General features: G+C 42.6%; 1 protein-coding gene across 1 annotated transcript; it reads right to left on the reverse strand.

Moving 5' to 3' along the window:
- Nucleotides 1–8,473: 8,473 nt before the first annotated feature.
- Nucleotides 8,474–25,334, reverse strand: si:dkey-46i9.6 (E3 ubiquitin-protein ligase TRIM39). Its single transcript, XM_046329786.1, has 9 exons — nt 25,271–25,334; nt 22,884–23,755; nt 18,097–18,192; nt 13,093–13,214; nt 12,860–12,971; nt 11,969–12,116; nt 11,795–11,821; nt 11,286–11,461; nt 8,474–11,118 (listed from the first exon to the last, which is right to left on the reverse strand). The coding sequence occupies exons 2-9, from the start codon at nt 23,751–23,753 to the stop codon at nt 10,738–10,740; spliced, it is 1,932 nt and encodes a 643-aa protein (XP_046185742.1). The 5' UTR covers nt 23,754–23,755; nt 25,271–25,334; the 3' UTR covers nt 8,474–10,737.
- Between the last annotated feature and the right edge of the window lie 1,993 nt (nt 25,335–27,327).

The raw sequence follows: 27,327 nt of genomic DNA on the forward strand, positions 1-27,327 counted from the left end.
GAATTGCGAACCTGAGCACGGTGGAGCCAGGATTACTACATGTTTCCTGTCAATAGAGCCAAGACAGTTGGGGAAATTCCACCTCTCTAGGATCTCGGCAGCGATGGCCCTCCAGTCTTCCTCCTTGGGGACAGGCATGTATTCACCAACCAGACAGTCCCAAATGGCTTGTGCCACAGAGGGGACAATGCCTGCCACCGTGGACCGTCCAACTCGGAAGCTGAATCCTAGGGTCCTGTAGGAGTCCCCTGTCGCCAATCTAAAATATAATAAAATATAATTCAAAATAATGATCAATATTGTGTATAACTTGAATTCCACCCACATATTATATCTACTCATATAGCTACCTCATTACTGTTTATTATGCTTTACTAATTATAATTGTAATACTCATCAACCATCATTAACAATGCCTTGAAACAGTACAATTCAGTCTATGACTATATCAATAAACTGTAGTCCAGGCCAACTCTACTCTTAGAAAGAATGGTACTATCTACTTTATCTGGCTGTCCCCATAGGAGATCCCTTTTAGGATCCAGGTAGTACTCCTTTTGGTTCCAAGTAGAACCCTATTGGGTTCCATGTAATAAGTATTATACCTGGAACCAAAAATGGTTATCCTATGGGGAAAGCAGAAGGACACTTGGAACCTTTTTCTCTAAGAGTGTATGAGTACAATAAGAATGTATGGGTCCTGGAGAAGACTAGCCTACCTTCATCAGGGCAGAAGGCACCTTTCTTTTCATTTGGTAACATTGCATAATTAAAAAAGGATTATAAACCAACTCTGGGAAAAGTTAGTCCCAATGAACATTCTGTAAAAGTACATCTGATGTCAAATATGGACTATTAACTAGAGCCCTTTAGCTAGCACATAAAAACAATGTATCAAATATCAATTATGGTATCAAAGGCTTTAAAAATGTACTAGAATGTAGCTTCCCGGAGACAAATCGCCATGGGGTTCAAATGGGCTGATGGACTCCCGGTAGTTGGTATCCATCCGGGTGATCCTGGCTCCAACCATCTGGAGCAGGTGATCGAACTGGCTTTGGTCCAGACGAAAGTAACTTCGGAATTCCTATCCAAACAGTCGAAGCTCTTGAATTAGACGGTGGAACTCCCCTGCTTGCTTTAGGGACTTTAACCATCTCTGGACCCACACAGACCTGCGCTTTCGGCGGGGCTGGTCCCGGCCCAACAGCGCGATCAAGACCACCTTCCTCAACGTTGGTCTCATTGGTGAAAGAGCCTACTCTGCTATCCTGACTATTTATTATTGCATTTTGGAAGGAAATTATATTATAGGCTCTCAATTCATTTGTGGATGTCATCGAATAAATAATATACTTGGAAAATAAATTAATACAAAATGTAAATAAATTATGCAATCAAACTGTTTTTATGTAATCCCACATTTTTACTGAATATGTGTGCACAAAAAAAATCAACATTCATATTTTTATACTTTCTGTCAAGTCTACGCATACAATTTGACACAGAACGCACTGCAACTGCTTCTGCAGCGTTCCATTGGAAATTAATGTACTTCTGGTGTATCGAAACGCAAACACAGTCGGTGTGTTCGAAGCGTAAGTCTTTTTGACCGCCTTCTTCCTGTTGACAGTCTTTTTGGAAACTCCAACTCTTCTTGGAAACTCCAACTTCCCACCAACGGCGTCTAGAGTGGAAGCCCTTCTCTCCCATGACCGCTGAGTTGTAGTCGAAACTTTTTGGGTTGTCACAGTCTGGGATATTTTGGTTTACTTTATTCGTGTCTTTCCTGGATACTCTTCTGCGCCTCTGCCTTCGTGGACCTATGCGCAGCCTGTGGGAAATGCATGTAAATATTGCACGAAGACAACTGTTAAAGGAGGGCTGAATTGCTTGCTTTATCCTTGGTTTCAATTCTCATTAGAAAATGCGACTGAGAACGAGATTTGGGTCTTGGAGGCATTCTTCAATATGGGAAGCACTTGCACTTTCACTTTACCAATACACTACACAGTTACAGTCACTCATCCTTCTAAATAACTTGAACAAGTCTAACCATGTTTTGTATCTGGAAGTAGTCTAGACTAGCTAGCAAGCTAGACAACTTTGTTCGTTTCAGCCGGCCGCTGTGCCACCATGGCAAAGTTGGTTTGACTCTGGATAGCCTGTCTCTGGGGCTAGTTAGAAACGGACAATAAATTACACAATGTAAATGGGACAATATTTTCACATCTTTTTTTTGTCTCAAATGCTTTCAGCATTTGTATATGCATTTCTACAACTTATAGATGGTTTGAGGTTTTTAAGTAATTGACATTTGGAGCTATTGGCATTTATTTATTTAGATCATTATTATCAGGTCGGGTGCAGCTGTGCTCCCAGCTGTGGGCAGGATTGAAATAAACCCAACCTAAGGAAAACTTATGGTCCCCTTCATTCTGTGACATATAATTTCTTCCTAATCATTTTACAAATCTCAGTTTTGGACAAGAGTGACTTTGTTACCAAAATGATCCTATTTACACTTTGTAGTTAATGTTAATACTAGAATGTTTGACTAATATCGATGCTACGTATGCCGTTTTCTACCAGATAAGTTGTCTATTGCCTTCCGCTTTTCTTTAAGGAGAGATCTAGAAAATAATGATTGAATAAATCTAATACATTTCTTACCTTTTTGTTTGACTCCCTCCTCAATGGGCACAGTATTGTGACACTTGTGGCCTGTCTCAGCAAACAAAACATACACACAGTTCTGGTCACTCCTACAGAACAGCTCCAGGAGTCTTTCGTGCTTATTGCACATCCTGTTCTCCACAGGGTCAATCAGCTTGTGTCTCTTCAGAGTCACCTCTCTGATGAGGCTCCAGGTGAATCTCACTGTAAGAGGTCAGACAAGCCAGGCAGGACTTAGGGGCCTTGAGCTTCCTTGTAGAACAAACATGACCAGCCATTTAACAGTGTTTGTGGAGACCTCAGGTTTCACATAGAACCGTTTCTTACATTTTGGACATTGGCATATCTCACTGTCACCCCAGTGTCCACCAATACAGGCTTTGCAGAAGGTGTGGTCAGGACTGGTAACTGGATCAGTGAACACATTCAGGCAGATATAGCACTGGAACTGCTTTTCTGGCAGAAGGACTCTGTCAACATTCAATGATGAAATCTCTATGGGGGGGGGGGGAATTATGCTATTATTACATTATTTTGGATCTTGAATCATCCATATGCCTTCAGCACAGTATTGATGAGGTTGATAAGAAATTACTACAACCCAAATAGTGTAAAATACCCATGTCAAATATGTAAAAACATATGTATAACATTTTAAGCAGGTAAAGTTGAACTAGACTGCAAGCAAAGGCTTGTCCCTGTATCATCAATAATACAACTGGTCTCCACCCTTTTGATAATGACTTACTGTATGAGTTTAACCCAACACCTCGAACCAATTAACCGAAACCTCAACAAAAAAACATCCGTTTCTTCAACTTTATCAAAGCAAAATACAACAGAAAACAAGTAAAAAGTAAGCTGAGAAATGTAGATATACCTGGTTTTTATGTTTTCATTAGCAAGATTTGTCTGGGCTCACATTTTTTAATTTGGATGGAAATCATCACCAGAACATACAGTTGAAGTCGGAAGTTTACATACACTTAGGTTGTTTACAGACAATAATTCACTGTGGGTCAGAAGTTTACATATGCTAAATTGACTGTGCCTTTAAACAGCTTGGAAAATTCCAGAAATTGATGTCATGGCTTTAGAAGCTTCTGATAGGCTAATTGGAGGTGTACCTGTGGATGTATTTCAAGGCCTACCTGCAAACTCAAGTGCCTCTTTGATGACATCATGGGAAAATTAAAAGAAATCAGCCAAGACCTCATAAAAAAATTGTAGACCTCCACAAGTCTGGTTCATCCTTGGGAGCAATTTCCAAATGCCTGAAGGTACCACGTTAATCTGTACAAACAATAGTATGCTCAGGAAGGAGATGCGTTCTGTCTCCTAGAGATGAACGTACTTTGGTGCGAAAAGTGCAAATCAATCCCAGAACAATAGCAAAGGACCCTGTGAAGATGCTGGAGGAAACAGGTACAGAAGTATCCATATCCACAGTAAAAACGAGTCCTATATCGACATAACCTGAAAGGCCGCTCAGCAAGGAAGAAGCCACTGCTCCAAAACACCATTAAAAAGCCAGACTATGGTTTGCAAATGCACATGGTGATAAAGATTGTAGTTTTTGGTGAAATCTGGTCCTCTGGTCTGATGAAACAAAAATAGAACTGTTTGGTCATAATGATCATCGTTATGTTTGGAGGATAAAGCGGGAGGCTTGCAAGCCGAAGAACACCATCCCAAACGTGAAGCACGGGAGTGGAATCATCATGTTGTGGGGGTGCTTTGCTGCACAAGGGACTGGTGCACTTCACAAAATAGATGGCATCATGACGAAGGACAATTATGTGGATATAGTGAAGCAACATTTCAAGACATCAGTCAGGAAGTTAAAGCTTGGAGGCAAATGGATCTTCCAAATGGACAATGACCCCAAGCATACTTCCAAAATTGTGGTAAAGTGGCTTAAGGACAACAAAGTCAAGGTATTGGAGTGGCCATCACAACACCCTGACCTCAATCCCATATAACAATTGTGGGCAGAACTGAAAAAGCGTGTGCGAGCAAGGAGGCCTACAAACCTGACTCAGTTACACCAACTCTGTCAGGAGGAATGGCCCAAAATTCACCCAACCTATTGTGGGAAGGTTGTGGAAGGCTTCCCAAAATGTTTGTTAAACAATTTAAGTTAAACAATTTAAAGGCATTGCTACCAAATACTAATTGAGTGTATGTAAATGTCTGACCCACTGGGAATGTGATGAAAAAAAATAAAAGCTGAAATAAATCATTCTCTCTAATATTATTCTGACATTTCACATTCTTAAAATAAAGTGGTGATCTTAACTGACCTAAGAAAGGGAATTTTTACAATGTTTAAATGTCAGGAATTGTGAAAAACTAAGTTTAAATGTATTTGGCTAAGGTGTATGTAAACTTCTGACTTCAACTGTAAACGGAATGATATTCCCTTTAGAAGGGAGAAGAATGAATGTTTTGAGAGGGAGGAGCTAACCCATAGGAAAAAATCTGTTGCTCACTCGAATATCCTCCAGATCTTTTGAGACTAATCTAGAGCTTCTCAATTTTGAGTCATTCTGTGACCGTTTGTGTCTGGGTTATTGCTCCTAAAGGCCCCTCAGGAGAAATACTGAAATTAAGTTAGAGACTTCTATGAGACATGTATAGGACACATGAAGTTGAATTGAGATAATTGTTTTAGCGGTATTGGGGAAGTATGATCAGCAGAGGAGGTCTCGTCATTGTATACCGTTGAGCTCCTTCTTGCCTCTTATTTTGTTGGAGCCATAATGATGAGTTCCTGAGACACGTTTGAGACTTATTAGGCCAATGATCTGTCTGTGGTGATCTTTTCAGAAATATCTAAGTATGAGCCATAAAGGAGATCTCTACATTGTATGTGCAACGTCTCCTCCGTGTCTCATTTATTTCTCTTAAATTTACTACAGAAGCTATACATGAGCCTGATTAATGAGATATGAGACACAATTGAGAATTGAATTGGTTAGCATTAATTTTCAGTATTAATTATGATTAGCTGTTAAAAACAAGAAGGAAAACTAATGTAGTTCATCAAACGTACAGTATTCAACAGTGCTTATTACATGAAAAAAACATCCAACTTTTCATTCCCAGCACAAATTGGGTTCCAGTAACTGTAAGAACGTAAATAAAGTAAATATACAGCATATGCTCTTGTACCTGATTTGAAACATTAGGTAAACCCAAAAATAATATTGTACAGATGAAAATTGGCAGTTGTCACCCACCAGATGTAGTCAACAAAAAGTCTAACCTACATGTAACACCAAGCACATAACAGTAGGTTCTTAAATGAACCTTATGGCAAAAATGAACATTACATCATTGTACACAAACAAAAATATTTGAGTCACTACTCTGTCCTGCTCTGGTCCTACATTTGTTGATGAATGCCTTTCATCGATTCCGGTCCAACCATCCAAGGTAGAACATCGCAAGACGTAGGCTGGAATAAGTTCTATAAAACATTTTATGAATATTTTGACAAATAACACATAACACATGACAATTCTACTCAAGGACTCACAGTATGTGAAACACAAACGTCTTAAAAGGACATTGGGGATTTTGGTTTGTTATAGAGGTATTTAAGAAACTGTTTTCAGAAACTCGATTTGACTTGATTGCAGTGATGAATTAGCAAATAACATACCTAAATCCTTTTCATCAAGAATCAATCCTAATTTGCTGTAGGCAGTTTTTCAAGTAACCTAGCTTTGAGAAAATTCTTAATACGAAAATTCTTACTTGGAATTCCGCTGGCCTTCCGGTCGAGGACTCGCTTCCCCTTGGGGACCTTGCCATGGCGTCCAAAGGCAACTGAATTAACACATTCTTCCACTGAGGAAAAAAAGGGTGCAAGCAATGTTGCCTAGATGCCTGATGGATGGCAGCAAGGCGGAACGGTGAGAGGAACATGCCACTGTCAGGGAACAACTCTTGCTCGCCCGACGGCACCGATGGCCTTCTCTCCTGTAGCTCACAGTGTTTCTTTGTAGCTCACAGTGTTTCTTTCCAACAATGTCAATGAGAGCGTGCAGCTCTCGGATCTGGACTGGGTCTGAGAGGAGACAATAGCACATACAGGTCATTCATTATTATGTGTTCAAGGCCCAATCACTGTTCCAAATGTCAACAGCAACAAAAACACAACGGAAATGGAGTTGGAGAAGTTTTTCTAAATGAATTACAATTGAACTACACAAAATAAAGTTTTGATAGGTGACATGGTATGAATTACTTACCTATTCTCAGAATGACTTCCTCCATCCTTCCCTTGTCACCTCATCCCTGCAACCATCACATGGGAAAATGCAATGGAACTTTTGCCCTCAAATTAGTCATCTCTATGGTAAGCGTTAACAAACGAAAAATATTCACCTTCTTGTGCACCTGGCAGACACCGTCAGAGCCCTTGGCCCATTATGGACTCATTCATATTTTCATTTTGAAGACAAAAATGACTATTTTTTTAAGGCTCATATATGGTACTCAAAATATACCCATGCAAATGGTCCGTGCAGTCTATCCCTGCTATTTCGCAAATCATAAAGCCAGCTAATGCCATGTCTGACTTTCACGCACGGAGGACCATAGTTTTTGTGACGAAAGCAGCGATAAGTCGAGAACAAACATAATTGGAGCATCAAGTGAACTTCAACTGGAGGCAAGGCACCTCTCCACAATGGAAAAACATGCTGGTCGCCATATTAATTCACCGCATTCAGTGAGAGCATTTCACAGGGCACGAGTTAATAAGAGAACTCGTCTCACATCAAGGCATTATGGGAAAGGAAAAAGAACAAACAATTTGACTGTTTTTTCCCCCTTCTAAAGTAGCACAAATAAGATATGGACAGATTGAATTCTTCTTTACCTCTGAGGAATCAGCTGACAAATGGGCACTTATTAGCAAATTTGGAAGTGCAGGTCTTTCTTTGCTGCAAGACACCGTAACACATGGTACCTGCTTTCATGTTGTGCCGCTATTGGAAACCCCTGTCAACACAGTTGTAATTGCCCTGGAGCATGTTGAATTGTTTTCCTTGACATTACATCTGTGTCCGGTATTGTGTTTGCAGCTCATTTCCCAAAACACACTTGAGAAGGACTTGGTATACTCAACAAATGACTTGTGTTGGAACAGTATACATTGTACATTGAGTGATGAATTAATGGAAATAAATCATATCTGCTCCACTTTTAGGATTATTTTACACTTCAGCACCGCTATGAGATCATGTAGAGATATGTCTGAGATGACATTTGCGATGATTTGATCAGACCTGTTAATAATTATTCTCATATATAGTTCGTAGTGAGATAGGGTCCAAGATGACAATGTATAAAAACCACTGAGATATGTATGGGATAAATGTACGACATGTTTGAGATAGAGCATCTAATTGTTCGTATCACGTTGAGACTCATTTAAGATCTTGTACTACTCTCCTTCATCCAGTAGCTGAGACTGAGAGACGAGACACTTGCGAGAGAGTTCAGAGAACTCATACAGCGATCACCGTGAGACAGATCCATGTCTACTTCTCACGAGTGACGATTGAGAGGTATGAGAAAACGCACAACATCTCACTGGTGTATTGACCAGTGCTCTTTTCTTTGTTGTCTAGGAGATTGACATAAGATCTAAAGGAGATCTCATCGTGGATGTGGCTTTCCGATGGGAAGTGTCGTCATTTCGCTGATGGTGAAATTCACAGGTGAAACCTACGTTTTCAGGTTTAGTGTTTTCAAACCTTTCTAAATCTCACAAAGACATGGGCCAAAGACAAACACATTTATTGTTGAAAATCCTCATCCTATTTTTACAGTGTACATTGAATATGTGAATAGGCATGCAATGCTAAAGTGCAAGTCAGTAAACAACACTGTCTTCAACATAGATACAATTAAGGCATGTTACATTTTAGACCTGGGTTCAAATACTTTGAGCGTTTGCTTGAATCTGCCAGGAGTGCCAGATGGACGGGATATGCCGTTTTGAGACTTATCTATTGGTTTATTAAGTCAGGCAATAGGCACAGAAAAATAATTTGAAATTATTTTCAAGTATTTTAAACCCATGTCTGTTAGATTCATATTCATTTTGATGTTTAATCTAGACTTTAATCAACAGGATATATGCCATCAAAAAAACACAAACAAAAAACAACACTATCATCCTACCTACCAGTCTATTAGGATTATAAGTTAAAGGTGCAATATGCTAAAATTCGAATAGTTCACCTAATGTCAGTTTATGTAACAAAACAATCAATGTATAGTGTAGTGAATCATTGTACCATATAATAACTGAAAATATTGCATTTTCAGCTGTTTGAAGCTGGTCTGCAAAACCGAAAGTAAAAGATGCAAAAACTAAAAACGTAAGAATGGGAAGCATAGAAAAGGCACACGCAGAACAGATCTACTGCTTTTTTAGACTTGCTTTCAATGAGTGACAGATCTATAACTCACATTTCTGTGTGAATTTGGTCTGTTCACCCAAAAAGTTACATATTGCAGCTTTGAGGTAGGGGACAGTGGGGAAAGTTGAGTAAAAAGGTTCGTTGAGCCACCCCTTGTTTCTAGGAAAGCATACATCAAATGAATCAAGTGACCAAATATTTAGGAAGAGGTCATCATTTCATGGAGTCTGTGAAGGAAGAAACCACATGGAAAAAGTGGCAAGCAAGTTAGGTCCAAATAACGGATTTTCACAAAGCAAATGCATTTTTTGTTCATAAGTTTCATGATGCTTGTATCTAAAGAAAAGTAGATCGTTTTATGATTGTTTTACACATCAGTTGGGATCTGATGAATATGAGGTCCTAAACCTTTCACAAATGTGCATTCTTGTTTGCCTTGGGGTTAGTGGAGCCAATGGTCATGGGTTAAGCTGAGCCAAAGCTACCCCATACAAATGATTACATTTCGTCAGTTTTATGCATAGCATATAGTATTTTTGCAATGTGTCTGAACATATGAACTCAAGAGAGTCCATGTCTATTGTTACAGAGCAGACATCATGTCCCGTGTACACAAACGTAAAACAAGCAGGGTTCCAGCCACAAAGAGGTTCTTGAGCGAGCAGCCAAGGAAGTGAGAGAAGGGAAGAAGTCCATCTCCAGCAGCAGCAAGGGATGAACAAATAGACAATGACCGAAAAACAAAATGAACATGTAGCTGTGTGCGAAAGAGAGGCTATGATAAGGAGTAGCAGGTGCACACTCTGTATGGTCTTATCTGATGACATAGAGTTTGAGCTTTGCTAAACGTATCAATACTCTTTTGGACCAGTTTCATGGGCTTTGTAGCCTCAAATGCAGAGAACTAGCCGACAAATTGGCACATCAAAACAACATCCCCGTCCCAGACAACTGGTCAAGAAATAGAAGGGTAAGGGATATTGAACAGAGTGTTCTATATCTGAATGTAGACATATATTTAACATATACAGTATACCCATTCCATGAATTCAACTTTGACCTAACAGCACCATCAACCACTGTCACAGGACACCACCACCCACTTACCCCAAGGCTGCTCGACTTACCCTGTCCCGATGCTCAACTTACCCCATACCCAGGGTAAGTTGAGCAAACCACTTTTTTATTTGGAAAGGCTATGTTTTCAAAACCGTTATGTTTACATTAATTCTAATTATTTTCAGGGATAAACCACATTGTGAAATATATGTAGATATCTTTGTTAGAAAGAATACTATATTTCCCTTGACGTAGTGATGCTGAATGTAAACAATGGTTAAACATACCCCACTCTCCCCTAGTTGCAATCTTTCTCAACAGGGTTCAACTGACCAGGGGCCTAGGGGGGCTGGACAACAAAATAAATCAGCTTGTTATCACCATAACAAATATCAATAAGGTCAAGGATGTTGACGTCGGGCACTCACCCCCATGGTTCTTTAAGCCACCACTAAGTGTCAATGTATAATTGTTTTACGGTTTCCCTACCAAGATCATATGTCACAGTATTTTCTGCAGACAGAATTGTATTCTTTCAGAGTTGTTGTCAGAGTATTTCTCAGCATTGCTTGATCAGACTCTTTTCATTGATCGGACAGATCACCATGGCATCCGACTGTTTATCACAACAGTACAGATAAAAGAACGGAAACAACTTATCCTTAAAGTTGTCCTCCATGAATGTATAGATATGACTCCTCTCCTTCACGTCGTAAAACGAAACCTGGCCCTCTTCGCAATCCACATACACCCCGACCCTCTTCGGCTTGGGGTCAAGGGTTAGAGGTAACGGCGGGGTCGTGGAGGCCCTATATCCCTGGTCTTTCTTCATGGCCAGCGCCCAGTAGCCCTGGGAGGAGCTGACGGCGATACGCCCCTTCCTGTTGACTGATGCCTTGGCCACACCTAGGTACCAGTCATCCTTGTCCCCCACCTGGACCTAGATAGATGGATGGATGAATGGATGGATGGATGGATGGATGAATGGATGGATGGATAGGTGGATAGATGGACAGACGGAGCGATAGACCTTGCTTTGTATGTTGTTTTGTTTTTGAAAGCTAGGCAAAGAGACAACAACAAAAAACATAATCATAATCAACAAACCTCCCAGTAGTGGCGTCCCGCCGTGAAGCCCTCGCGACCCAGGACTATGACCACAGTGTCAAAACGCTCTGGGATGTCCGGGAGGTCCTGCCAAGTTCCCAGGTGCCTAACTTGACGGCGGTCTTCCGAGAGCTGGAGCCACGGGTTGGCTGAGTCTGGGTCGAGGGTCAGGTCCACTGGAAACAGCGAGTGTGAAATTATGGAGGATGTGAACATGTAATATATCTACTGCTGTACATATCATTGTAAGCATATCTTTTTGGTGTATATAAACAGATTGATTTTGGATTACTGATATAGTGTTAATTGGGTTGTTAGCTGACTTCATCCTGACATTTGGGATTTCTTGTTTCTAGTTTTGATTATTGTTTGTGTACTTGTTTGACATTTTTACTGCACTGTTAGGAGCTAGTAACACAAGCATTTCACTGCACCCGCTATAACATCTGCTAAGCTGTGTACGGGACCAATAAACTGTGATTCGATTTGATTTTGATTTGAATGCCGACCTGTGTACTTAAGAATCTTCTTCAGCTCTGTGAAAATGGACACAAACCACAATTCAATGATTTAAAAACAAAACACATCACTTCTTGCTCAACAATGTGCAGAGAACAAGAGGTTTGGAAATAGGGTAATAGTGAAAGAAATCACACATATCGGTCCTTTAATGAAAAACCTACCGGAGTCCACCAGTTTGTCAATTTCCTCACTCAGCGTCTCTTCCAATTTGGACACAGCTCTCCTGATGATCCCAACACACACTTCAGTATGTACACTGGTCCCAGACCAGTCCTTAGTGGCTGGAGGGGTACACAGGGCTGGGAAACTCTACAGCGAGAGATAGGAAAAACAATGGGTCAATCTATAATTTAGTCAATCTATACGATGTACACTGAGTGTACAAAACATTAAGAGCACCTTCCTAATATTGAGTTGCACCCCTTGACCCTCAGAACAGCCTCAATTTGTCAGGGCATGGACATTGAAAATGTTCCATAGGGATTCTGGCCCATGTTGACGCCAATGCTTCCCCCAGTTGTGTCAAGTTGGCTGGATGTCCTTTTGGTGGTGGACCATTCTTGATACACAAGGGAAACTGTTGGGTGTGAAAACCCCAGCAGCGTTGCAGTTCTTGACAAAAACCGGTGCACCTGGCACCTGCTACCATATCCCGTTCAAAGGCACTTAAGTGTTTCATCTTTCCCATTCACCCTCTGAATGGCACGCGTACACAATCCATGTCTCAATTTCCTCAAGGCTTAAAAATCATTCTTTAACCTGTCTTCTACCCTTCATCTACACTGATCGAAGTGGATTTAACAAGTGACATCAATAAGGGTCCATAGCTTTCACTTGGATTCACCTGGTCAGTCTATGTCATGCAAAGAGCAGGTGTTGCTAATGTTTTGTCCTATCAGAGTATTTGTGTGCAATATTACTTATTTTGTGATAAAAATTTGGGACAAAGAAATTAATGACAAGACCGAACCAAATTTGTGATCTATATTTCTAGACTACAATGTGTGCATATTCTGCTATGTATTATGAATGAAATCGGCAACCCCTCCCACCTGTAGGAAGTGGATGTGGTCCTCTGTGCGTGAGAGGTGCTCCAGGTCTGTATTCCTCCTCTGTAGTTTAGTGATCTCCTGTTCCAGCTCCCCTATCAGGCCCTGGGACCACCTTGTACGCATTAACACGGAGGTCAGACACCATAATGTTAGCTCCAGGAACCCTTTTCGTAAGATAAAACCGGATACAAGGCACAGAGCATGATGGGTACTGTAGTACTTCCTCTACAAACCTCTCTGTCTCTCTCTGCTTTTCCTCTATAGCCAGCACCAGCTCAGCCTGGGTCCTCTGGATGGACCGAATCAGCTCCTGGAACACCTGCATGCTGTCCTCGATCTCCCTCTGGGCACTGGACTAAAGGGGAAAGAGATCGTCATGACTTAAAGCTGGTGTCTTTAATGGTGAAACTGACACGTCCGTTTGCGATATTACAACAGCAAACGACAAAAACATTTTTTGTTCTCTCTCTCGGTCATCGTTGCACGCAAGATAGAACAACAGCATATGTAATGCGCCTCACCTCTGCTTGTCAACAAAACAAAAACAATAGCATTACCTTTTCGGGTGTCATTTTCCCTGGACATGTTCCAGAATTCATAATACAGGAGATGGTCACATTGAATAATATGGTAATAACCATTTTAGTACAGTGTAATTACACATTTTTGCATATTTCTTACTTGTTGGTAACTGGGTATCATCAATGTTATTATTATACTGTATTGGGACACACCCCTAGAGGGTAGAAGATTGTATAATTTATTGAGCAGCCGCTGTATGCGACAGTATTCTGTCTAATGTACTGTGGGAGACACATCAGTCATAACACTGCCAAGAGGTCCAAATCTCATCCCAAATGGAACCCTATTCCCTATACAGAGCACTACTTTTAATCAGAGGCCTGGGGCTGTGGCGGTCATGAAGGCGTGTTATTGGCACGCAACAAACTGCTGGTCTCACGATAATTGACCGTTAATTACCTTAAGCACGCATCCCCAGGCCTCCACGCATGCAAGCCGCGGATGCACGCCTTTGGAATATCTGCCGTTAAATATGGCTAATAAATTAATTGAATACACACCATCACAATAGATACATGATTTAATTGAGTCAGGCCTGAACAAACATTATGATATGGAGAAAATGGATTTCAGAAGAACACAGTATGAATTGGCCTACGTTATCTGTCTAGGCTCCTTGTTTACATTTACATTTGAGTCATTTAGCAGATGCTCTTATCCAGAGCGACTTGTAGGTAGTGAGTGCATACATTGTAATACTTTTTTCGTACTGGTCCCTCGTGGGAATCAAACCCAAAACCCTGTCGCTTACATGCTCTGCCAACTGACCTACGTTATTTTATTTTATAGGATTTTATCGTAAGAAGAATATAATTTAACTTTAGCTTAATAAAATATAAAGGATAGTTTTGTTTTTGGTTTTTCTGCCATGCGTAATATGAGATAGGCTATGTATTGTATAATCATAATTTCAATTCAGTTTAAAAAAATATTTTGCGGGGGGGGGAGGGGGAGGCTTGGGCTCATAAGCCTATTCATATGCGTGTTTTGAATTAATCGTCGCCTTAGAAAGCCCTGTCAATTTCATCGTGTCAGGCTTTGAAACAACAAATCAAATGTTATTTGTCACATGCGCCGAATACAATCAGGTGTAGACCTTACAGTGAAATGCCTACTTAAAAGCCCTTTACCAACAATGCAGTTTTTAGAAAAATACATGCTAAGTAAAAAATAGACAAGTAAAAAGTACAAAATAAAAGTAACAAGTAATTAAAGACATTCACAACAAACAAGTTTTACTGTTTCAACCTGCTGTTTGTCACGCCCTGGTCGAAGTATTTTGTGTTTATCTTAATGTATTGGGTCAGGCCAGGGTGTGGCATGGGGTTTTTGTATTGTGGTGTGTTTTGTCTTGGGGTTTTGGTGTTGGTATTGGGATTGTAGCTTAGTGGGGTATCTAGCAAAGTCTATGGCTGTCTGGAGTGGTTCTCAATCAGAGGCAGGTGTTTATCGTTGTCTCTGATTGGGAACCATATTTAGGCAGCCATATTCTTTGAGTTTGTCGTGGGTGATTGTCCTTAGTGTCTTTGTTACTGTCGCTGTGTTAGTTGATACAAGTATAGGCTGTTGCGGTTTTCGTTTCGTTATTTACGTTCTTTGTTTTGTAGTGTTTGTGTTAATTCGTGTTTACGTTGTTCATTAAACATGGATCGCAATCTACACGCTGCAATTTGGTCCGACTCTCCTTCACACCTAGAAAACCTTTACAGAATCACCCATCCTAAACGGACCAAGCAGCGTGTCAACAGGCAGGAGCAGCCCAAAGAGGAGATTCGCAATAAGGATTTCTGGACAAGGGAGGAAATCCTCGATGGGAGAGGACCCTGGGCTAAACCAGGGGAGTGTAGCCGCCCAAAGGTGCAGCAGGAGAAGAGGCAACAGGAGCAGCCCAAAGAGGAGGACAGTATGGACTATACTTCTTGGGAGGAGATAACAGGTGGGCGGTCGACCCAGGGAGAGTGCCGGTGCCCGCCTGGGATTCGATGGAGCAGTGCGCAGAATGGAGTTGGCGAAGCAAGCACGGCGACGCGGATGGAAGCCTGAGAGTCAGCCCCAAAAATGTATTGGGGGGAGGCTCACAGGGAGTATGGCTATGCCAGGTAGGAGACCTGCGCAAACTCCCTGTGCTTACCGGGGGGCTAGAGAGACTGGGCAGGCACTGTGTTATGCTGTGGTGCGCACGGTGTCTCCAGTGCGGGTGCATAGCCCGGTGCGGTATATTCCAGCTCCGGTATATTCCAGCTCCGCGTATCGGCCGGGCTAGATTGAGCGTCGAGCCAAATGCCATGAAGCCGGCTCTACGCATCTGGTCCCCAGTGTGTCTCCTTGGGCCGGCTTACATATAATATAATAATAATATAATAATAGCTGTCAGTCTGCATGGAGCAGCCAGAGCTGTCAGTCTGCATGAAGCAGCCAGAGCTGCCAGTCTGCAAGGAGCTGCCAGTCTGCACAGAGCTGTCAGTCTGCACGGAGCTGTCAGTCTGCACGGAGCTGTCAGTCTGCACGGAGCTGTCAGTCTGCACGGAGCTGTCAGTCTGCAAGGAGCTGCCAGTCTGTAAGGAGCTGCCAGTCTGCAAGGAGCTGCCAGTCTGCACGGAGCCGTCAGAGCTGCCAGTCTGTAAGAAGCCGCCAGAGCTGTCAGCCTACATGGAGCAGCCAGAGCCGCCAGTCAGCGTGGAGCAGCCAGAGCCGCCAGTCAGCATGGAGCAGCCAGATCTTTCAGTCTGCCAGGATCCGCCAGTCAGCCAGACTCTTCCAGATCTGCCAGTCAGCCAGACTCTTCCAGATCCGCCAGGCTCTTCCAGATCTGCCAGTCAACCAGGCTCTTCCAGATCTGCCAGTCAACCAGGCTCTTCCAGATCTGCCAGAACTGCCATTCGGCCAGGATCTGCCAGCCGGCCAGGATCTGCCAGCCAGCCAGGATCTGCCAGTCAGCCAGGATCTGCCAGTCAGCCAGGATCTGCTGAGACCACCAGCCAGCCAGGATCTGGTAGATCTATCTACCTGCCTGAGCTTCCTCTCACTCCTGAGCTTCCTGAGCTTTCTCTCACTCCTGAGCTTTCTCTCACACCTGAGCTTTCTCTCACACCCGAGCTTTCTCTCACTCCCGAGCTTTCTCTCACTCCCGAGCTTTCTCTCACTCCCGAGCTTTCTCTCAGTCCCGAGCTGCCTCAGTCCCGAGCTGTCCTTCAGTCCCGATCTGCTCCTCAGTCCAGTGGGGTTCTGGGTGAGGACTACTAGGCCATGGTCGGCGGCGAAGGTGGACTATCCAGGGACGCGAGGAGAAGGGACTAAGACATTGACTGAGTGGGGTCCACGTCCCGCGCCGGAGCCACCACCATGGACAGACGCCCACCCGGACCCTCCCTATTGTTTTGAGGTGCGTTCGGGAGTCCTAACCTTAGGTGGGGGGGGGGGTTCTGTCACGCCCTGGTCGAAGTATTTTGTGTTTATCTTCATGTATTGGGTCAGGCCAGGGTGTGGCATGGGGTTTTTGTATTGTGGTGTGTTTTGTCTTGGGCTTTTGGTGTTGGTATTGGGATTGTAGCTTAGTGGGGTATCTAGCTAAGTCTATGGCTGTCTGGAGTGGTTCTCAATCAGAGGCAGGTGTTTATCATTGTCTCTGATTGGGAACCATATTTAGGCAGCCATATTCTTTGAGTTTGTTGTGGGTGATTGTCCTTAGTGTCTTTGTTGCTGTGTTAGTTGATACAAGTATAGGCTGTTTCGGTTTTCGTTTTGTTATTTACGTTCTTTGTTTTGTAGTGTTTGTGTTAATTCGTGTTTACGTTGTTCATTAAACATGGATCGCAATCTACACACTGCATTTTGGTCCGACTCTCCTTCACACCTAGAAAACCGTTACACTGTTGAACTTCTTTCCTCAAATGGATCATCACAGTAAGGTGAGTTTTAAAAGTATGATAGACCTACTATTTTGATGATAAGTGTTTGAGATTTTCGATCGCATTCGCATCGGTCAGAGTGGTTAAAGGGACTATAGAGCCCTGAGTACCAAGCCATTAGCAACCTGTTGGTCGTTAACAAGTTGGGTACTATCAAAGCTTGGCCAGAGTGCATAAGAGTAGATTTATCCTGTGACAACGGTCAAGTGTATATTTACTGAGGTCATGACTCATGACTGCCGGTGTGGCGGTAATATGGTCACCACAACAGCCCTAATCAGAGCCCTATGCAACCTGGTCAAAAGTCGTGCACTACATAGGGAATATGGTGCCATTTAGGATGCAAGCTCTTTGGCCTTTTATGGCTGATAAATTTGTCTTTGGATGTGACAGGATGTTACGGAAGACCCATAACTCCTCCCACTCACTAGAAACCGTTTAGATTTTGTTTTCCTACGTCTCAATAAAGTTTGCAAGTGCTTCGAAGCAAAGATCAAATATATCCAGCGAAGATCAAATCGATCCAGAAGCCATGTATTCTGGTCCCCCACATTGGGTTAATGTTTAAAGCTAAATTATATTCTAGAATCCAGCAGTTTATTTTGTCAATTACATCAGATGTTGACTATATGATCAAAAGGCAACATGACAAATTAGCATGTATTTTAACACTGGGACAAATAAATATTGCGTCCGGAAGGGGGAATAAGGAATAGGGCACCATTTTGGAAGCATTCAATAGCTCACCTTATTCAGCTCCGCTGAGTGCTTGATCTCCTCCATCTTCTTCAGTCTTTCCTGGATCATCTGCTGTACATCTATCTCTGTCTTCTTCAGCTGAGCCTGTGGAGTACATTCAGTGCCTTCAGGAGGTATTCACACCCCTTTACTTTCCCCACCTTCTTTTGTTTGTTACAACCTGAATTTAAAATGGATTCAATTGAGATGTTGTGTCATTGGCTTACACACAATATCCCATAATGTCTAAGTGGAATTATGATTGTATTATGTTTTACTAAATGAATACAAAATTAAAAGCTGAAATGTTGTGAGTCAATAAGTATTCAACCCCTTTGTTATGGCAAGCCTAAATAAATTCAGGAGTAAAAATGTGCTTGCCAAGTCACATAATAAGTTGCACGGACTCACTCTGTACAATAATAGTGTTTAACATGATTTCTGAATGACTACCTAATCTCTGTACCCCACACATACAATTATCTGTAAGGTCCCTCAGTTGAGCAGTGAATTTCAAAGAGCGATTAAACCACAAAGACCATAGAGGATTTCCAATGACTTGCAAAGAAGGGGACCTATTGGTAGATGTGTCCACATTTTAAAAAGGAGATATTAAATATCAATTCGAGCATGGTGAATGTATTAATTATACGTTGGATGGTGTATCAACACACACAGTCAATACAAAGATACAGGCGTCCTTTCTAACTCAGTTGCCAGAAAGGAAGGAAACCGCTCAGGAATTTCACCATGAGGCCAATGGTGACTTTAAAACAGTGACAGAGTTGAATGATTGGGATAGGAGAAAACTGAGAAATTGCAATAAAAGTGGAAAATCCAACACATCACATTTTCAAGCACGACGGTGGTGGCTGCATCAGGCTATGGGTATGCTTGTCATCGGCAAGGACTAGGGAGTTTTTTAGGATAACAAGAAATGGAATAGAGCTAAGCACAGGCAAAATCCTAGAGGTTAACCTATTTCAGTCTGCTTTCCAACAGACACAGACAAATTCGCCTTTCAGCAGGACAATAACCTAAAACACAAGGCCTAATCTACACTTGAGTTGCTTACCAAGACGACATTGAATGTTATTGAGTGGCCTAGTTACAGTTTTGACTCAAATCATCTTGAAAGTGTATGGCAAGACTTTAAAAATATTTAAGACTTACCCAGAAAGACTCAGCTGTAATTGCTGCTAAGAGGTGATTCTAACATTTATTAACTTAAGGGTTGAATACTTATGTAAATGAGCTGTTTCCGTATTTCCTTTTTAATACATTTGTAAAACTGTCAAAATACATGTTTTCACTTCATCATTATGGGGTATTGTGTGTCAATGGGTGAGAAAAAAAATCTATTGAATTCAGCCTGTAACACAACAACATGTGGAAGAAGACAAAGGGTGTGAATACTCTGTATCTAAGGAACTGTGGGTGAGAGATAATTAATCTTACATTTGGCAGTCTATAGCCTGGTCCCAGATTTGTTTATACAACATGTTGACAATGACTGACAAGGAAACAGGCCCGAAATTCAGGCTAGGCAGCCTACTTTCAACAACATCTAGAGCTAGGCCTCACAAACTGTAGTGTGTTATTGGTGGATTTGTGTACCAAATACAGTTGACCTCTTCTAAAATGTACTTTTACAGTTTCAATGGCAATCATTGTGTCAGTTTTATTAGGAGCTGACCATAAATGTTTGCAAATCGTGTGGCCAAAATGTGACTGTTTTTTTTATATAGCTGCATTTAGCTTCTGATTGCTGCATCAAGCCTGAACGGCACAATAGTTACTGTATGTCTTTGAAAATGATAAACCAATTGACAACGGATTCTCGAAAGTATACACTACTGGTAGGAAGTTTTAGAACACCTACTCATCCAAGGGGTTTTCTTTATTTTTACTATTTTCTACATTGTAGAATAGTGAAGACATCACAACTATGAAATAACACATATGGAATCATGTAGTAACCAAAAAAGTGTTAAACAAATCAAAATCTATTTTATATGAGATTTTTCAAATAGCCACCCTTTGCCTTGATGACAGCTTTGCGCATTCTTGGCATTCTCTCCACCAGCTTCACCTGGAATGCTTTTCCAACAGTTTTGAAGGAGTTCCCACATATACTGAGCACTTGTTGGCTGCTTTTCTTTCACTCTGCGGTCCGACTCATCCCAAACCATCTCATTTGGGTTGAGGTCGGGGGATTGTGGAGGCCAGGTCATCTGATGCAGCACTCCATCACTCTCCTTCTTGGTAAAATAGCCCTTACACAGCTTGGAGGTGTGTTGGGTCATTGTCCTATTGAAAAACAAATGATAGTCCCACTAAGCGCAAGCCAGGTGGGATGTCGTATCGCTGCAGAATGCTGTGGTAGCCATGCTGGTGATGTGTGCCTTGAATTCTAAATAAATCACAGACAGTGTCACCAGCAAAGCACCCCCACACCGTAACACCTCCTCCTCCTCCATGCTTTACGGTGGGAAATACACATGCAGAGTTCATCCGTTCACCCACACCGCGTCTCACAAAGACACGGCAGTTGGAACCAAACATCTCAAATCTGGACTCATTAGACCAAAGGACAAATTTCCCTCGGTCTAATGTCCATTGCTCATGTTTCTTTGCCCAAGAAAGTCTCTTCTTCAAAATGCTGTCCTTTAGTAGTGGTTTCTTTGCAGCAATTTTACAATGAAGGACTGATTCACACAGTTGATGTTGAGATGTGTCTGTTACTTGGGCTGCAATTTCTGAGGCTGGTAACTCTAATGAACTTATCCTTGGCAGCAGAGGTAACTCTGGGTCTTCTATTCCTGTGGCAGTCCTCATGAGAACCAGTTTCATCATAGTGCTTGATGGTTTTTGCGACTGTACTTGAAGAAACTTTCAAAGATCTTGACATTTTCCGTATTGACTGACCTTCATGTCTTAAAATAATGATGCACTATCATTTCTCACCTCACACTCAACGTCAACAAAACTAAGGAGATGATTGTGGACTTCAGGAAACATCAGAGGGAACACCCCCCCTATCCACATTGATGGGACAGTAGTGGAGAGGGTAGTAAGTTTTAAGTTCCTCGGAGTACACATCACAGACAAATTGAATTGGTCCACCCACACAGACAGCATCGTGAAGAAGGTGCAGCAGCGCCTCAGGAGGCTGAAGAAATTCGGCTTGTCACCAAAAGCACTCACAAACTTCTACAGATGCACAATCGAGAGCATCCTGGCGGGCTGTATCACCGCCTGGTACGGCAATTGCTCCGCCCACAACCGTAAGGCTCTCCAGAGGGTAGTGAGGTCTGCACAACGCATCACCGGGGGGCAAACTACCTGCCCTCCAGGACACCTACACCACCCGATGTCACAGGAAGGCCATAAAGATCATCAAGGACAACAACCACCCGAGGCACTGCCTGTTCACCCCGCTATCATCCAGAAGGCGAGGTCAGTACAGGTGCATCAAAGCTGGGACCGAGAGACTGAAAAACAGCTTCTATCTCAAGGCCATCAGACTGTTAAACAGCCACCACTAACACTGAGTGGCTGCTGCCAACACACTGACTCAACTCCAGCCACTTTAATAATGGGAATTGATGGGAAATTATGTAAAATATATCACTAGCCACTTTAAACAATGTTACCTAATATAATGTTTACATACCCTACATTATTCATCTCATATGTATATGTATATACTGTACTCTATATCATCTACTGCATCTTTATGTAATACATGTATCACTAGCCACTTTAACTATGCCACTTTGTTTACATACTCATCTCATATGTATATACTGCACTCAATACCATCTACTGTATCCTATGTCGCTCTGTACCATCACTCACTCATATATCTTTATGTACATATACTATCCCCTTACACTTGTGTCTATAAGGTAGTAGTTTTGGAATTGTTAGCTAGATTACTTGTTGGTTATTACTGCATTGTCGGAACTAGAAGCACAAGCATTTCGCTACACTCGCATTAACATCTGCTAACCATGTGTATGTGACAAATAAAATTCGATTTGATTTATTTGAGCTGTTCTTGCCATAATATGGACTTGGTCTTTTACCAAATATGGATATCTTTTGTATACCCCCCCCCTACCTTGTCACTACACAACTGGTTGGCTGAAACACTTCCACAAATGAATTTTTAAGAAGGCACACCTGTTAATTGAAATGCATTCCAGGTGACTACCTCATGGAGCTGGTTGAGAGAATGCTAAGAGTGTGAAAAGCTGTCATCAAGGCAAAGGTTGGCTATTTTAAGAATCTCAAATATAAAATATATGTTGATTTGTTTAACACTTCTTTGGTAATGACAGGATCCCATTTGTGTTATTTCATAGTTTTGACGTCTTCACTATTATTCTGCAATGTAGAACATTGTAAAAATAAAGAAAAACCCTTGAATGAGTAGGTGTTCTAAAATGTTTGAATGGTAGCGTACTGAACACTTGATTAATCGCATCAAAACTAACCTGGATGAATGACGTTTTACCATATATATATATATATATATATATATATATATATATATATATATATATATATATATATATATATATATATATATATATATATATATATATATATATATATATTTATATATATATATATATATATATTTATATATATATATTTATATATATATATTTATATATTTATATATATTTATATATATATATATTTATATATATATTTATATATATTTAAAAAAATGTAACATACACTGTAGCCTTTATACTGTAATAGCCTCCACAAATGATTCTCACCTTCTTATCAGTCCACTCCCTCTCTACAGGTACAGTAAAGTGAGCTCTGTGGTCCGTCTCCGTACACAGCACACACACACAGATATGGTCTTTCTTACAGAACAGCTCCAGAAGCCTCTCGTGCTTGGGACACATCCTCTCTTCAAGGTTAGTCACGGGTTCGATCAGCTTGTGTTTGGTGAAGCGTGTGTTGTGGTTCTTAATGTGTTCCTCGCAGTATGAGGTCAGACACACCAGGCAGGACTTGACGGCCTTCATCCGGTCGCCCATGCAGACATCACAAGACACCTCGCCCCATGGGCTGTGGGGTGGGGATGGAGGAGCATCGGCTGGAGGTTCCTCTGGCTCTCCCTCTGGCTTCTCTTCTATTGGTTTATCTGGTTCCTGGCTCGTCGTTCGTTGCAGCTGTGGCAGCTGTAGCTTTTGCATCTCCTGCTTCAGTCTCAGCTCCTGGAGAAGTTTCTGCTGCTTTTGAACCAGCTCCTGTTGCTCTTTCTTCTTCGTCTCCCGCTCCGTCTTTTTCTGCTCCTCCTCCTTCTGTTTCTGCTCTTCCATCTTCTTCTGCAAATCTCGTTCCTCTTTCAGTTCCTGCCGTTGGAGACGCTCGGCGTTGCTAACCCTGATGTCCTTAAATTGCTCAGCGATCTCCCTCAGGACGGTGTTGATGCTAATGTCGGGCCGCTTGAAGAAGGTTTTCTTGCACATGGGGCATTGGAACAGGGCGGTGGTCTTCCAGTAGTCTAGGATGCAACAGCGGCAGAAGTTGTGTCCACAGGGGATGGAGACAGGGTTGGTGAACACGTCCAGACAGATGGAGCAGTGGACCTGCTCCTCCGTCAGATTTCCATGATTTCCTGCAAGGTAAGCCATTACTGGCAGAGAAGACCGTGCACGGTCATACTTAACATTACAGTGTTCTGTAACACTTTATATTGCAGTGTTTCGGAAACACCTTATATTACAGTGTTCGGTAACACTTCACATTGGGATCGTTGTCTGACCTGTCATATCGGACCTGTGAGATCCAGGCCATAAAGCAGGCATTATATCAGATCAGGTTTATTTTATTGTGGATGTGTTATAATGTTCCTGCTTCTCTTTGGATGTTAATCGGATGTTGACTTGTATGGCCTCCAAAATGTATTTCTGGAACCCTAACAGCAGATTCAAACTTAGATATTAGCTTCTATTGCTTCTCAAAGGTCATATTACAACCCTAACCACATCTAGTTGAAGTCCTGGCCACTTCGATCACGAGCCAAGTGAGAGCTATTGAAAAGCATGTGGGCATTCTTTACTTAAATTATCCCCCATGCTAAATATACTAAGCAAGAATTGTTTGGTTTAGAAAGCGGGCTGTCAGCAAGTTAAAGCTATGTGCACCCGCAGGCCGCGCATGCACATAGCTTTTTGAGCAGTGAGCATTTATGAACACATGGGCTGCTTTCCAAATTGAACCCTTTGCCCTATGGAGTGCACTACTTTTGAGCAGGTCCCCTATGGTCCTGGTCAAAAGTAGTGCACCATGTAGGGAATAGGCTACCATTTGGGACACCCACCGTGGCTAGAAGGTTGGCTATTCATAGATGTAAAAGATTAGCATCTTTCCAAAAATATCGGTCTAGTCGCTCTCCTGCTCTGCTTTCTTTCTCATAAACAACAAGTGTCCCAATAATCTCTCCTTTCTCCTGAAGTGTGCACTTGTTTACTTCCCTTCATGGATTTGAAAGAAAAAGATGGGTATATCAATACAATGCATTTACATTCGATTTATTTTTTAATTTAACTAGGCAAGTCAGTTAAGAACAAATTCTTATTTACAATGACGGCCTACACCGGCCAAACCCAGACGACACTGGGCCAATTGTCCGCTACCCTATGGGACTCCCAATCACGGCCATTGTGATACTGCCTGGATTCGAACCAGGATTTTCTGTAGTGACGCCTCAAGCACTGAGATGCAGTGCCTTAGACCTCTGCCTCACTCGGGAGCACCCCAAAATAGTGAACAAGTGCACACTTCAGGAGGAAGGAGAGATTATTGGGACATAACCAAGAACGGACGTTCTGTATCTTCTCAATCCATTCAATCCTCACATAATTCCATTTCCAAATCATTTGTTTTTATATTCTTCCTCCATCCCGCCTGCAGTACGAAATCAATATATTTCAACAACTTAGAACAAAAAAGAGAAAGTTCAGATCCAGCTTTTGTTGAAGCATCAGAATGTAAATGTTATTAATCTCTTTCCTATCTGTCCTGATTGAAATTAAACAGTCGAAAAACGATTATTGCATAAAGCAAACCGTATGTGTATTTTTACCGACGCAGTTAAAAGGTAGAGAGAAAACATGCAAAGAGAGAGAGAAGAAATGCGGACACTCACCAGAGAGAAGCAGCTGTTGCAGAAAGCCACTGTACAGAGTGACTGCTCTGGCCAAACACTGACACATGACACTGCTGCCACTAGCCCCCAGCTACTCGGCCCTAAAATATACCCCTCTCCCTCCCCTCCTTATCCCAGTTACCAATTTACACTTTCACAGGCATGGACCGCTCTGCTCGAAGGAGAACAGCATTAGCCCTGGGGTCGTTTTTCTGTCTTTGCTTATAGCCATAGATCTTATTAACATTTGTGTATATTTTTCACACACTCGACACAATAATGAACAAACACAGACAATACCCACAATGTCGTATAACTAGGTCTCTCACTTTAGGTGTAAAGTTACATACCTCCAAGTCTACTCTGAATTTGCTTTAGTTATTTCAGTTCCTAGAACTTTAGATGGATAACATGTCAGGGGTAATTTATTTATTGATAGAACATCTTTATTTAGAAGTTTCTGATTGAGGTACAAAAGTAAGAATATTATTATCGGGGAATTTATAGAAGTACTGTGTCACGAATATCACCGAAGGTGGCTACCCTTCCAGTTCGGGTGGCGCTTGGTCTACTAGCTGCTACTGATCCCTTTTTCCACTTTTTGTTTTGGTTAGTCTAATTGGTTTCACCTGTTCCTTGTTGGGGTTATTTAAGTTCAATTAGCCCGCCTGTGTTCGTGCGGGCTAGTTTGCTGTTTTGTCAAGAAGTGTTCCTGTTTTTTTGTTGGGATTACTCAGCGTCACTTGTTTGCCTGCTGTTACTGTACGGAGAATAAAGCGGTTTCCCGAATCCTCTGCTCTCTGAGCCTGACTCTACATCCATCACTCTTCAAGCGTTACAGAAGCCCGCACCCATCTACGATGGAGTCAGCAGGAGCAGCGACCACCCCTCTCCCCACGATGGAAGAGCGTGTCCTTCATCACACGTCCATCCTCCATCACATCGGATCAGCGATGGATCAGATGATGGAGAGGATGGACCAATGGGAGAGGAGTGGTCTCCCTACTTCCCCTTCAACCCCCCTGAAAGCTACAACCTCCTCCAGCGTTATCCGGTACCAGCATCCTGCGTATTGTGCCTCCAAGGGAGTACGATGGAGCGGTGGTGGTGTGCCAGGGATTTCTGCTCCAACTCAAGCTTTACTTGGCCACCGTTCGGCCGGCTCCCTCGGACGAGGAGAGCGTGAGTGTCCTCGTCTCCTGCTTGACGGGTAGAGCCCTGGAGTGGGCCAATGCCATCTGGAACGGGCCAGACTCGGCGAGGGGCCACCACCCGGAGTTCACCTGCAACTTCTGGGCCGTGTTCAATCACCCTCTGGTGGGGCGAGCAGCTGGTGAGAGATTGTTCCATCTCAGGCAGGGTACGAGGAGTGCGCAGGACTTCGCTCTGGAGTTGCGGACTGTGGCTGCTGGGGCGGGGTGGAAGACAGTACCCTAATCGACCATTACAGGTGTAGCCTGAGAGAGGACATCCGCACGGAGCTGGCTTGTCGGGACACTACGCTCACCCTGGATGAGCTCATAGACCTGTCGATCCGGCTAGACAATCTGCTGGCTGCTCGCGGACGTTCTGAAAGGGTACTGTTTGTTCCACCTCCTGGACCGCCCGCTCCCATACCTATGGAGCTAGGGGGGGGGCTGCATTTAGGGAGACCGGAGGAGGAGGCTCCTCCTGCACCAGCTGTAGCTAGAGAGGGCACACTTCCAGTCGGTGCTGGAGGAGTCCATCTGGGAGTCGAGAGGGCAGGCAGAACACTTCTCGGTCACCCCAGGTGAGTCAGCACCACACTCACCCAGAGCTTCCTGTTGGTCACATGTTTTTATTAATTTGTTTCCCCAAGTTTTCTCCTTCTCTCCAGCATAAGGCGCTAGTCGATTCAGGCGCAGCTGCGAACTTTATAGATCGCGGACTCGCCCAGAGGTTGAGGATTCCGTTATTACAGATAGATCGCCCCCTTCCCCGTGCACTCCTTAGATAGTCGACCAACCGGAGAGTCCAGACCAGGTTTCCACCGTGCGCAATCCCGCTGAGTATGCCGATTTGGCAATCACCTTCTG

The sequence above is a fragment of the Oncorhynchus gorbuscha genome, linkage group LG25 (genome assembly GCF_021184085.1).
Source record: "Oncorhynchus gorbuscha isolate QuinsamMale2020 ecotype Even-year linkage group LG25, OgorEven_v1.0, whole genome shotgun sequence".
Lineage (NCBI taxonomy): Eukaryota > Metazoa > Chordata > Actinopteri > Salmoniformes > Salmonidae > Oncorhynchus > Oncorhynchus gorbuscha.

Excerpts from the sequence above, each read along its gene's own strand:
- si:dkey-46i9.6 (XM_046329786.1), bottom strand. The coding sequence starts at position 23,753 with ATGGCTTACCTTGCAGGAAATCATGGAAATCTGACGGAGGAGCAGGTC. Across the intron at positions 11,822-11,968 it reads TGACAAACTGGTGGACTCCG|AGCTGAAGAAGATTCTTAAG; the intron begins GTAGGTTTTTCA and ends CCATTTTCACAG. Across the intron at positions 11,462-11,794 it reads GAAGATTCTTAAGTACACAG|TGGACCTGACCCTCGACCCA; the intron begins GTCGGCATTCAA and ends CGCTGTTTCCAG.